Consider the following 11,873-nt stretch of genomic DNA (forward strand, 5'->3'; position numbering starts at 1 on the left):
TTAAATACTACAGTCACATGTGCAGGGTTCATGTAGAAAAGTAAATGATTGTTTTAATGCTAGTATAAGATAACTAGGCTGCTCTTATTTATTATTTAGTATTCTGTTTATATTCTGTATAAATTCAAAATGACATTATATATATGTTTTCAACCTTGTTCTTAGTAGCCAAGAGAAGTGTAGATTCTTAGCTGCTGAATTTTTAAAGACTTATAGCTGATGTAGTTCTGTTTTTCTTTGCCTCATTTTTTGGACTTTAGATTAATAACATAGCAGCAGGGGTAAGACTTGAAGGAATTTTTTTTTGGTGGAAGAGGTCTAGTGCAGTCTGAGTGTGTGAATCTGTTTCTTTTGTAATTCTTATTTTTATGATGTGGTTTGGTTGAAGATACTGGTATATATCAGTTCCTATTCTGTTCTTTTTTTCAGTGATACAGTATATGTGATTTCTTTGCACTCCTTGTATATTGTATTGGTGATTTGTGGATTGAGTTTTGTGGTGTTTTTTTAGCGTCAAGTCTGCTGTATTTATGTTCCTGTATCAACACAGTATCACATACCAGATAAATGTGAAGATGTTTGAAAATTCATAAAATAAGGATTTGTGTACAAGTGTGTTCCTTTATCACTTAAAAGATATCAATTTAATGTAACTGTCTAAATGATAACCAGTTCAATTTCCAAATTAATCAAATGTCCCCTGTAGTGATGGTTTTATCCCCAAGTCTTCTCATCCTCTGGCTGTATGTATTGTGTGGGAAGGTTGCAAATGTTTGGTCTGATGAAAATGAACTTGTATTACATGAGCACTGAGAATCACAATTCTGTAAAACTGTACTTGAGAACAACAGGCACATGGCAGGTTGCATATTGAACATTACACCCCCTATCACCAACTAACCATTGCCAGTATATTGCCTTCTGCATGTATGGTAGCTGCTTAAAAAGGCTTTCACTAACTTTGGCCAATATTTTTAGGCCTTTAGGCCTTTCTCTCTTTGCTAACTGAGTTAGTGGCAGAAAAAGGAAAGAAAAGAAAGACAAAAACTCATCCTGTATCCTGCTTAGTCACACTCACACCACCTTGTCATAATAATACAGCACTTAAGGGTACCTAGAAAGCACATTTTCAGTATAGCTGTGGTCTGCAACAATTAATGGGGCTTTGTTGGAAAACACACACTGTATAATTTTAAAGGTATAATTTTATAGCCATTCGGTACTATCTAGAACACAAATTTTTCTATGAATTTCTGAAAGCTTTTTTTCAACTTAAGTTTGTACACATTGCAATTTCTCTTTTCACAGTTTCACCCACCACTTATATTCTACTATGAAAAGATGATAAAGTTTTTTCATGAGCATTTTTACACTAGAAGGTTTTTTAAAAATGATTCATCACAAAATTTAATCACACTCATAAAGGGCAGTTTTTGTATGATGTTTATGCAGCATCTTCTAGTCAGTGACACACAGATTAACTCTTATGAAATTATGAGTAAAGCAAACACTTTATTGTGGAATACAGATCAGGGAAGGTGACTAATCTCACAACTCTCACAACTGCATTTATGTTAATCACTACAGCTCAGTAATAAAGGAGATTTTACAAAAAACTATGTTGCTCTGATTTTGTAGGATTATGTTAAAGACTTGGGATGCACTGTAAGTGAACAGAAATGACTTCTTTGTTTGGCCCACTTTCAGAGTTCCTTACGTCCGTTCCTGGTGGACCCGTCGTCGCGTGCTACAGAGTGGCTCAAGGTTCACCTGAAGGAACATAAGCTGGAAGTTGTCAACCAACAGGTGTGTGAGAACTTACTGACCATGACATACAGGCTATCAGTGGATTAAAACCAGACATTGTGCAGGCAATTAAAAGCAGAGAAAAATAATTGAATAAAATTATAAGTAAATTAATAAAAAAAAAATATGAATAGATAGAAGAATAAATGAAAGTCTTATGAATTTATCAATTAAGCATAAAAAAAGAAGTCTACAGTAAATATGTTGATAATCTTTCAATTTTTCTCACAAATCTAATCATTTGTGAAATCTAATAATTCAATATGTCATGTTTTTATCATAGATAATTTTGATTTTTTTCATAAATCTGAAATAAATTGAACATAAAATATATCATAAGATATAGCTTAAGTTATCATTATGTAGTCATTCTGGTTGGTAGTTCCAATAATCCATGTTGTTGATTATTCAGGATGGTAACTTCATCACTGCTCTAGAGCTGGCTGTCAGGTTTGGGAAGACACTACTTATCCAAGAGATGGATGGAATAGAGCCCATATTGTATCCTCTTCTTAGAGGAGATCTGCTGTCTCAAGGTGAGTGTTCTACCAGTTATAATAGAGCCCATATTGTATCCTCTTCTTAGAGGAGATCTGCTGTCTCAAGGTGGGTTTTATGCCAGTGATGGGATTCATACACAATTTACTTGTCATCATACAGAAGTTCTAGTTTAATCAAAAAAGTATTTCACATGTTTTAAAGTTAATCTGAACTTTGCTTACCTAAATAATACGAACCGTTTTGTTTCAGGCAGTCTTATTATAGACTAGTAACTTATCATTAAACGTAATTTGGTGATATCATTTTGAAGACAGTGCATTTATTATCAAGCACTTAATTCCAATTTCTTGCCCCAAGGTCCAAGATTTGTGGTACAACTTGGTGAGAAGACCATTGACTATAACGAGGATTTCCGCCTGTTCATGACCACCCGTAACCCTGCCCCAGAGATCCCCCCAGATGCAGCCTCGATTATCTCGGAGGTGAATTTCACCACCACCAGGGCAGGCCTCACGGGACAGGTAGATATGACTTATATTAGATTAAAAAACTTCAAATTTTGTGTCTTTGTGAGGAAAATATTATATAGAGTATCCATTTTAAATCATTTTAAATGAGTTAATTGCTCTGAGTGAGTATTATTGACATACATACTACCAGTATATAGCCATGATTTTAATATTGGTAATTGTTTCACCTTTAGGGCTTACTAATAGCCCTCTTTTGGGAAAGCTTTCACAATTTTAAGTCATGAGCAATATAAAGTTTTACTTATTTGAAATACTTATTACTTATTTATGTGATAATGTCAAAATTAGATCCAGATTTCAGAAGCAAAGGGAACATGACTTACGTAATTTTTTCTCTTACATCAGCTGTTAGCACAGACCATACAACATGAGAAACCAGAGCTGGAGGTGAGGAAGACAGAGCTGCTGAAGCAAGAAGAAGATTTCAAGATTGAGCTGGCAAAATTGGAAGAATCACTGCTAGAGGTTAGTGGCAGTTTCAATAGATGCAAATATTTTAAAAAGACAGTGATGTGTCTGAAATAAACTTTTCTTGAAACTATTTGCAGATATCCAAAATACACACAGACTAATCTAAGAGATTTAAGTACCACTTTTAGTTGTATTTTTTCTATTTTTTCATTTGAATAATTTAATTTGTCTAAATTTTTAATCAAATACACAGTATCTACAGAAATGACAAATCTGCCAAAATATGAAGACAGCAGTTTTCCAGCAACACACACCTTTTATGATAAAATTCACAGCTGACATAATCTCTCTCCAGAACCTGGCCAACTCCAAAGGCAACATCCTGGAGGACAAAGAACTGCTGGACAGTTTAAACAAGACGAAGCAGAGCAGCATGACTATCGTGGAGTCCCTCTCGGAGTCTGTCAGGCTGCAGGCCTCTCTGGACCAGGAGAGGGGGGCGTACCTGCCCTTGGCTGAGAATGGGAGCCGTCTGTACTTTGTGATCAGTGACCTGGCCAAGATCAATAACATGTACCGCTTCAGTTTAGCTGCCTTCTTCAGGCTGTTCCAAAGAGCTTTGAAGACTGGACAGGTAATACATGTATATTGTTGTTATTTCTCTTTATATACAGTTTGCTGATTCCTTGTTTTATCAAGCTATCCTGTAAAAGTTTAGCAAACATATAGTCTAGAGTAAGAGACTTGTTGGATGGATGGAGAGAGAAGGGGATGAATGGTGAGAAGATGGCAGGCTACAGTATAAAGGTAGTCGTAAAGAGGAGGAAGAAGATGGAGATAAAGATAAAAGTTAGACAAAAAAAGAAGAAAAAAAGAAAATTAAACAAAAAAGATAAAATAGCTATAAATAATTCATTTCTAAAAAGACTAAACATGTATTTATACCTATGAGGCTTGATGTTTTGACCAATCATCCATCCTTATAGACAGAAAACATGTTCAGTCTCTTTAGAAACAATGTATATTTTAATATGATAAAATAACTGTTTTCTTTTCTCCCCATCACCAGCCTGGAGCCAGTCCAGAGATGAAGGTGAAGACACTGAACGACTCCCTTCAGACACTCGTCTATGAGTACGTCTGTCGGTCACTGTTCAAGGCTGACCGCCTTATGTTTGCCCTTCACATGGTCCATGGAATGAAACCACAGGAGTTCAAAGAGAATGTGAGTGGATTGTATACTGAATGTTTTCAGCACTTAATTTTCAAAATGAATTGAATTCAGTGTGAATGGCTTTCTTTGACTTTATAAGCATATTCAGCAAGAAATTCTAAGCATTATCATAAAAGAAAAAAAAATGGTCTGCTGCAAATATTTTGACTCATTCTGATGCTGGAAAAATATTGCCAATATTATGCCTTGTTGACATGTAAAGTTTAATCTTTTTAAGATAAAAATACCTTTGGACAACACAATTTATATAATTTTCTGCCATGTTGTTGTGTAGGAGTGGGAGCTGTTCACTGGCCTGTTGGTGGCTGATGTGAAGGCAGACCACAGTAAACAGTCCAGAGATATCCCAGCATGGGTGGACCAGGAGAGACCACAAGCTCTTCTGCTCCTGAAGGTAAGATTTGAAGCTTTAAAGGTTCCAGCTGACTATTTTCCTGTAACAGATTAGCTCCTTTATAGTTATGTAATTATGGTTCAAGATGAGTTATTTAAAGAGATGATGTGAATAAGTTAAGAATATGTTCCACAGTTCCTAGGAATAATTTTAAACACATATCTGACACTGAAGCCATTTGTCCTTTGAATATTTCAGTCCACATTCCCAGATTTGTACCAGCAGTTGAATTTCCAAGACACAGATCTCTGGTCCAATTTTGCCAGGAGCAGTGAGTGTGAGAAGGAATTCCCCTCAGCCATTGCCAAGAAGATCTCCCTGTTCCAGCAGGTTCTGGCAGTTCAGGCCACCAGGCCAGACAGGCTGCAGAGTGCTATGAGTCTGTTTGCTGTTAAAGCTTTATGTAAGTGCTGTTGGTCACAGTTGTTACTTGTATTTTGAAAGTGGCATGTTGTGAACATGTTGACATTTTTAAGTTATGAGTCTGGTTTGTGCAAAACCTTTATAAGACAAGTTTTATTGATTAGACTGCCTCCATTTGTTTTACTATTTCATTAAATTGGCCTATTCTGATTATTTAAAGTACTCTTGCTCTTTTTTGACAAATTGTCTAAAAACCTCTGTGCATGTGTATCACTGTTCTCTGGCATACGTTTTTTTTTTATTAATTTTTGTACTAATAGAGGAATTTAGACATTTTTATTCTCCTGATAGCAATTTAGACAGTGGTGAGATAATTTTACCGGAATTGTGTTTTATAGTCATTTCCATGAAATCAAACGTTTTGCCTTACACAGTTTTGAAAGAAAATTTCATGAACTCTTGTAAAGGTTTATGCATGATTTATAAAGTTATATGACCAGGTTTTCATTTTGTCTTCCCACAGCGAGAACAGAACTGTCCCCACCATCCGTGAACTTGAAACGGCTGTATCAGAATGAGACCTTACCAGCTGAGCCTATCTTGATTGTCATCTCGCCCGGTGCTGACCCCTCTCAGGAGTTGGAAGAAATGGCCTCAGAAGTCATTGGGAAGGACAAATATCACCAGGTAAATTTTTTAGCTCTGCAGGGAAGTGGCAGATTTCTGATAGATGCCAGATTTTTGCTAATTGATTTGAATATTTAATTTAAAAAAAAAAAAAACAAAATGCTTTTGTCACACTTGCTAAGGTGACATCACAGACTAAAGGGACAACAGTATAATCTGTTGGAAAATTCATATCTTTAATCACTGTTTAAAAGTCGCACTATTAAAAAAAAACTGGTACAAAAAGATTGAAAGTTGCCTTTTTTAACCTTTCTCAGCTGAGAGTTTTTTGGCCTTGATCACTCTCACCTATGATGCTAATGTCACAATTTTATGATGGGAACTAGATTTATATGTTGTAGTTATAGACAAAGGAAGAGGATATCTGGTTAATGATTGTGTTTATTTTCCCTAGGTTGCCATGGGTCAGGGTCAGGCAGACATTGCCCTACAGTTACTTCATGACTGTGCCAGGAATGGAGAGTGGCTGTGTCTGAAGAACCTACACTTGGTCACTTCATGGTTACCTGTACTGGAAAAGGTGAGGCAAAGAACCTCTCATGATGTCCATGTTTATTAATTAATTAATTGTGATATTTATATGAAATAAGCAGATATGAGATAAAATATTTTGAATGTCATAACCAGTTTTCTTGATAAAAAATTGCACTCAAACCAACCAAGGTTGCAATTGAAAAAAATCAATGAAAGTTTTGGAAATTAAGGAAAAACTGGTAACTGGCTACTGTAACATACCAGTAACAGAATATTATGTATAAAAAATATTATTATCATACTGTTCAGAAAATATTAGTAAGTTATGTCACATTGTATAATGTCAAATGCCTGAATGCTAGTATCGTTGTGTTTTATTGAATTCCAAATGTCTGAATGCTAGTGTGGTTGTGTTTTAGGAAATCAACACCATGACCCCCCACCAAGATTTCCGTCTGTGGATGACAGCAGAAGTTCACCCTAAGTTTCCCACAATTCTCCTGCAGTCAAGTCTCAAGATCACATATGAGGTCAGAATGAAGTTAATGGACCATGTTTTGTAAAATATATGATTTATTTTACATAGATTTGAAATGAAAGTTTTCAAAGAATTTTAATGTGAATTTAGTCAAATTGATATAATGTGATAGAACAGGTTATTTTCTTCAATTTATCACTTAAACTCTTTTTCAGTAATTTGATTACCTGGATGAATTGCCGGTGAGATAGCAGGCTTAAGTATAGTCATTAATACATAAGTCTTGAAAATCCATACTCTATTGCATGTATGAGATAGTTGTGTAAGAAGCCCCAATGACTATAATATGGGGTATTCTTGTAATTGTTACAGGCTCCACCTGGTGTCAAGAAAAACCTCCTTCGTACTTATGAGAACTGGAGCCCAGAATTCATCACCCGTGGTAACAACACGGTTCGTGCACAAGCCCTGTTTGCACTGGCCTGGTTCCATGCTGTGTGTCAGGAGAGAAGAAACTACATTCCACAAGGATGGACCAAATTTTACGAGTTCTCATCATCTGATCTCCGCGCAGGAAGTGACATCATTGACAGACTGTGTAATAAAGGTAGGTGGTAGAAGCTGTATTAAGATATATGGCTATAAATTGATGGCATTTTGCTGGCAGTTGGATGAACATGTTCTATTAAATAATTAATATATTTATTATCAGTCATTATTGTTGAATTGAATATTATGATATTATATTGCTTTTAGTCAGCATATGAGGTACATGTGGTGATGATGGTATTAATGCATGCCAATACTTTCATCAATAGCTTACTACTTCTGGGTGTATGTGTGTGGTGGTGATAATATTGGTCCATGCCTTTACTCTCATAAACAACTTACTAATCCTGATACTCAACTGTGCCCTGACTTGTCATGATATCACTCCAGGTAAAGGTGAAGTGGCCTGGAACTTTGTCCATGGTCTGTTTGAGTTTGCCATCTATGGCGGCCGCGTTGATAACCAGTTTGACAACCGTGTGATGGTCTCCTACCTGAAGCAGTTCTTTGAGGGCGGTGTTCTCAGCGGGTCCTCCTCCAAGGGGAAGAAATTAGGACCAATTAAACTGCCCAGTACCACTCACTACAGGGTAAAGCTCAGTGTTATTGAGATAATTTGATACACTGAGGTACTTTATATTAAAAATTAGTGCTTTTATTGATTGAGATAATGTGGTACTACACACTGGGATATGATGGAATTGAGAAGTACAAATTTATGTCTGCAGCAATGGCTATATTGATGGCCTGACATATCCATTTTGTCCAAGGAGATTTTTATTTCAAAAGTATATTCAGTATTTAATTCATATTGCATAATATTATCCATATGGGGAATTATTATCTTTATCAGAGTTATTTGATATCCATGTGTTCCAGGACTACCTTGATGCAATAGAAGGCCTCCCAGAGTATGATAAACCGTCATACTTTGGCCTGCCTGAGAACATTGAGAGGTCGGCCCAGAAGCAGGTCAGCTCTCTGGTCATCTCCCAGCTGAAGGTGGTCAAGAGAGCCACAGTGAAGGGGAACAAGTTTGACAAAGAAGTGTGGGCACACGAGCTCAGTCCTGTGCTGAATCTGTGGAGGAAGCTGAACCAGGTATGGCATTAATGACACGGAATTTCAAGCTCTTTATTTACTTCAGTATTGTTTGGTTTCTAGTTCAGTCGTTTTTTAGTTTTTTGCCAAAACATTTACTGATTCACAGTTTCAGAACCTTTGTTTTCATGTGTCACTGCCAAAACATTATTGGAAAATAAAAAATTGTTTTCTAATTTGAATTTTGAGAGTAAGTACCATTAACGTGCATGTGATTTCCTTAAAGGGCTGGTCCAGGATTCAAGCTGAGTGAAATGATGGCACTGGCCCTATTTAAAATTTAAGACACATTTACATAGACATTTGCATGTATTACCAACATTTCATTTTCCTTACAGGGCTCTCAGCTTATCCAGATGAAAATAACAGCGCCAAGTGAGAAGTCGGACCATGCCATGCCCATCAGTTCCTTCATTCTGCTGGAGCGCTATAACGCCATTAAGCTGGTCCAGAGTATCCACCAGTCACTGGCCGCCCTCAGCAAGGTCATCAGGGGGACGCAGCTACTGACCACTGATGTCCAGAAACTGGCCGAGGCTTTGTTGAACCAAGAGGTCAGTTCTGAGATTTCGGTATTGAGGCATGTTTTGAGCCTGTGCCTCAAAATACTTGGAAAATGAATAAATGAGTTTTCAAAAAATGAAAACAAATTATTGATTTTTAAACCATGAGGAATCTTGTGAGATGTATAAAGCATATTGATTATTTTACTATTTTCTATTTATTTCAATTTATTTTAATTAATTTATTTATTGATTTGTTTATTTTAATTTTCCAAAAAAAGAGTGAAAATGGAGTGTATAAAAGTGAAAATAGTTATAAGATACTACAATTTCTAATGTAACACAATTTGAGAATGTTGCTGTTTCACACGTCATTTTTAAAGCATTTACACATAAAGCTTATTCTAATAAATCTTATCAATTCCATTCATAGTTTATGAATTGTGATATTCTGTAGACCCCAATGGAGTGGCAGAAGAAATGGGAGGGTCCAGAAGACCCCATCCAGTACCTTCACTCCCTGGTGGCCCGCGCCATGGCAATACAGGAGTGGGTCCAGAAGGTAGAGACCAAGATGTTACTGAACGAGACCCTGGACTTGTCAGAATTATTCCATCCAGATACCTTCCTGAATGCTCTCAGACAGCAGACGGCAAGGTAAAAAGTCTTGTAAAGGAAAAAGTCCTTTATTTATTTATTTATTTATTTATTTATTTGTTTGTTTCCTCTCAGAAAGCATTTATCATATATTTATTTTTAAATGTAAAGAGAGTTCATAAAATTTCTGGACACTTTCATTAAATACTAAGGAAAATGTGGAAGGTATTACTAGAGATGATTAAAACGTCATTTCAAGAAAGATTAGTACAAGAGTAAAAGCTGCATTAGACACTTAGCAATTAGGTTTAAAACTTTTTGAAAGAAATTCTTCCAACATTCTCCAATTATGCATTATTGCCATTTGTTTTATTCTCTTTGATATTAAAAGAAAACAATGTCTTCAAATCCCAATTTGTCATAAAACAGCCACATGTATTCATGGCAAATGTTTGGTTAAATAAAATAGATACAATTAAAATAGCTGTGACAGAGAATTCATTCACATTTGCATTAAATGTTTCCAGAGAGATCAAGTGTTCCATGGACAGCCTGAAGTTTGCGGCATCATGGAAGGGCAGTGTCCAGGGGGCTAGGTTGTCTGCTAAACTGGGAGGACTGCTGCTGGAGGGGTGCACATTTGACGGCCAGAGACTGTCAGAGAACCAGCGGGACTCCCCCAGCGTCTCCTCGGTACCCCCTTGTGTGGTGGCCTGGATACCCAAGGTACACTGAGATTGACTGATTGATTTGTACTGAAAAGTACAAGTTTTCAACATCTGTAGTGCTCTAAGAGGAGAGAGAGACTATGTGATGTTTGAGATATTATAATAGGGTGTGTTATAATTATGTAATTCCAAGTTAACTATTGGAACTATTGCTTGACAAGCTAATGTTTTATCCTCAACACAAATTGTACCTATGATGAGTGACAGAGGAGCACAATTACTGTTCAGTGTGAGATCAATATTAATAATTATAAAAATATTTCAGTTCCTGTTCAATATGGGATCAACATAAAAACATTAATGTCCATATTTCAGGATTCCCCTGACCCCTACCCACCAAACGAGGTCATACCACTGCCCATCTACTTCAGCAGTGACCGCGAGAAGATAGTCATCAACATGAACATCCCGTGTGGTGGTAATCAGAGTCAGTGGCTGCTGTCTGGGGCTGCTCTCTTCCTGAAGGCACAGTAGTGCCATCTAGTGAAGAAGGCCAGCTTGAGATCTCAAGTTATCACAGGACTTTATAAATATATCTGACATGTGGGAGGATATTGATGGCTATTTGACAAGAAATCTGGAAGTGTTACTCCCCAAAGATGACACAAATATCATTGTTGATTTTTTGTGACATTGTTAAAAACTGAATTGACTTTTTCCTAAGGCCTATCAACAGAAAAGGAAAGTGAGATAGTTCAAATCATAAGTAAAGACTTGTTTCTTTGATAGTGTGAATAAAGTTTATGTGTATGATATATCAAAGTTATAGTTAAGACAGTGGTTAGGCAATATATCTCAAAAGAGACATTGATTTTCTGAAGCAGATTAAATGTATAAAGAAAAAGCCTGTGACCATTTTAATTTTCTCTAAGTATGTGCTTTCCTTTAAATCATATATAATACAGTTTAAGGACATTTTTCAAGATTATGACTCGTATAATCGGAAATGTGACAACATTATTATTTTGCTGTGATATTAGTTTCAATATCTGAATTTTTCATATTTTTTTCCTTTTTGATTTATTTTTGAATTTAACCGATTTCTGTACTTGCTCTTTTTTTTTAGTATACCATATGATCATCATAGTAGTTATGTCAATTTAACAATTATTTGTTTATGATATTTAATATTTATCTTTGCTTTAAATATGGTATTTTGTTTTCATCAGTCCGTCCATGTTGTTTGAAAATTATAAAAATATGTTTTAAGAATCATTTGATTTGAATTTTAGTACCAAAATTTAAATGCTTTGAATTTGGGAATTAAGAAAGAATAAAGACATTTTTTCTAAATGGTTGTTTTTGTATAGTTTTCTCCAAATGTTTTCTTACAAGTGCACATATATATTGTTATGTAAAAACACTAAGTATTTTGATCATTATGTGATGGCGCTGTCACTGTCTGAGACATCAGTAACTATAATTGCCAAACTATATTTTTGTTACTTTTAATGAGTGGCAGATTGATTTTACAGTAACTACTGATTCCTTCCATAGTGGCAAACCATATTTTTGTT

General features: G+C 35.7%; 1 protein-coding gene across 2 annotated transcripts in view; it reads left to right on the plus strand.

Moving 5' to 3' along the window:
• The window catches only part of LOC106173688 (cytoplasmic dynein 2 heavy chain 1), a 51,669-nt gene extending 40,020 nt beyond the window's left edge, over positions 1–11,649 (plus strand). The window contains exons 60-78 of one of the 2 annotated variants that reach the window (XM_087007726.1): positions 261–281; positions 1,708–1,806; positions 2,219–2,342; positions 2,665–2,828; positions 3,183–3,302; positions 3,604–3,882; positions 4,318–4,473; positions 4,757–4,876; positions 5,075–5,279; positions 5,763–5,926; positions 6,321–6,446; positions 6,820–6,930; positions 7,251–7,485; positions 7,818–8,017; positions 8,307–8,528; positions 8,867–9,082; positions 9,489–9,688; positions 10,156–10,354; positions 10,672–11,649. In XM_087007726.1, coding sequence (XP_086863852.1) covers positions 261–281; positions 1,708–1,806; positions 2,219–2,342; positions 2,665–2,828; positions 3,183–3,302; positions 3,604–3,882; positions 4,318–4,473; positions 4,757–4,876; positions 5,075–5,279; positions 5,763–5,926; positions 6,321–6,446; positions 6,820–6,930; positions 7,251–7,485; positions 7,818–8,017; positions 8,307–8,528; positions 8,867–9,082; positions 9,489–9,688; positions 10,156–10,354; positions 10,672–10,830 — 3,120 coding nt within the window. In that variant the 3' untranslated portion in view covers positions 10,831–11,649. The remainder of the gene's footprint in view (positions 1–260; positions 282–1,707; positions 1,807–2,218; positions 2,343–2,664; positions 2,829–3,182; positions 3,303–3,603; positions 3,883–4,317; positions 4,474–4,756; positions 4,877–5,074; positions 5,280–5,762; positions 5,927–6,320; positions 6,447–6,819; positions 6,931–7,250; positions 7,486–7,817; positions 8,018–8,306; positions 8,529–8,866; positions 9,083–9,488; positions 9,689–10,155; positions 10,355–10,671) is intronic. The other variant, XM_087007727.1, reaches the window with a different exon arrangement.
• Positions 11,650–11,873: the final 224 nt, after the last annotated feature.

The sequence above is a fragment of the Lingula anatina genome, chromosome 3, assembly GCF_051362555.1.
Source record: "Lingula anatina isolate TDL-2025a chromosome 3, LinAna3.0, whole genome shotgun sequence".
NCBI lineage: Eukaryota > Metazoa > Brachiopoda > Lingulata > Lingulida > Lingulidae > Lingula > Lingula anatina.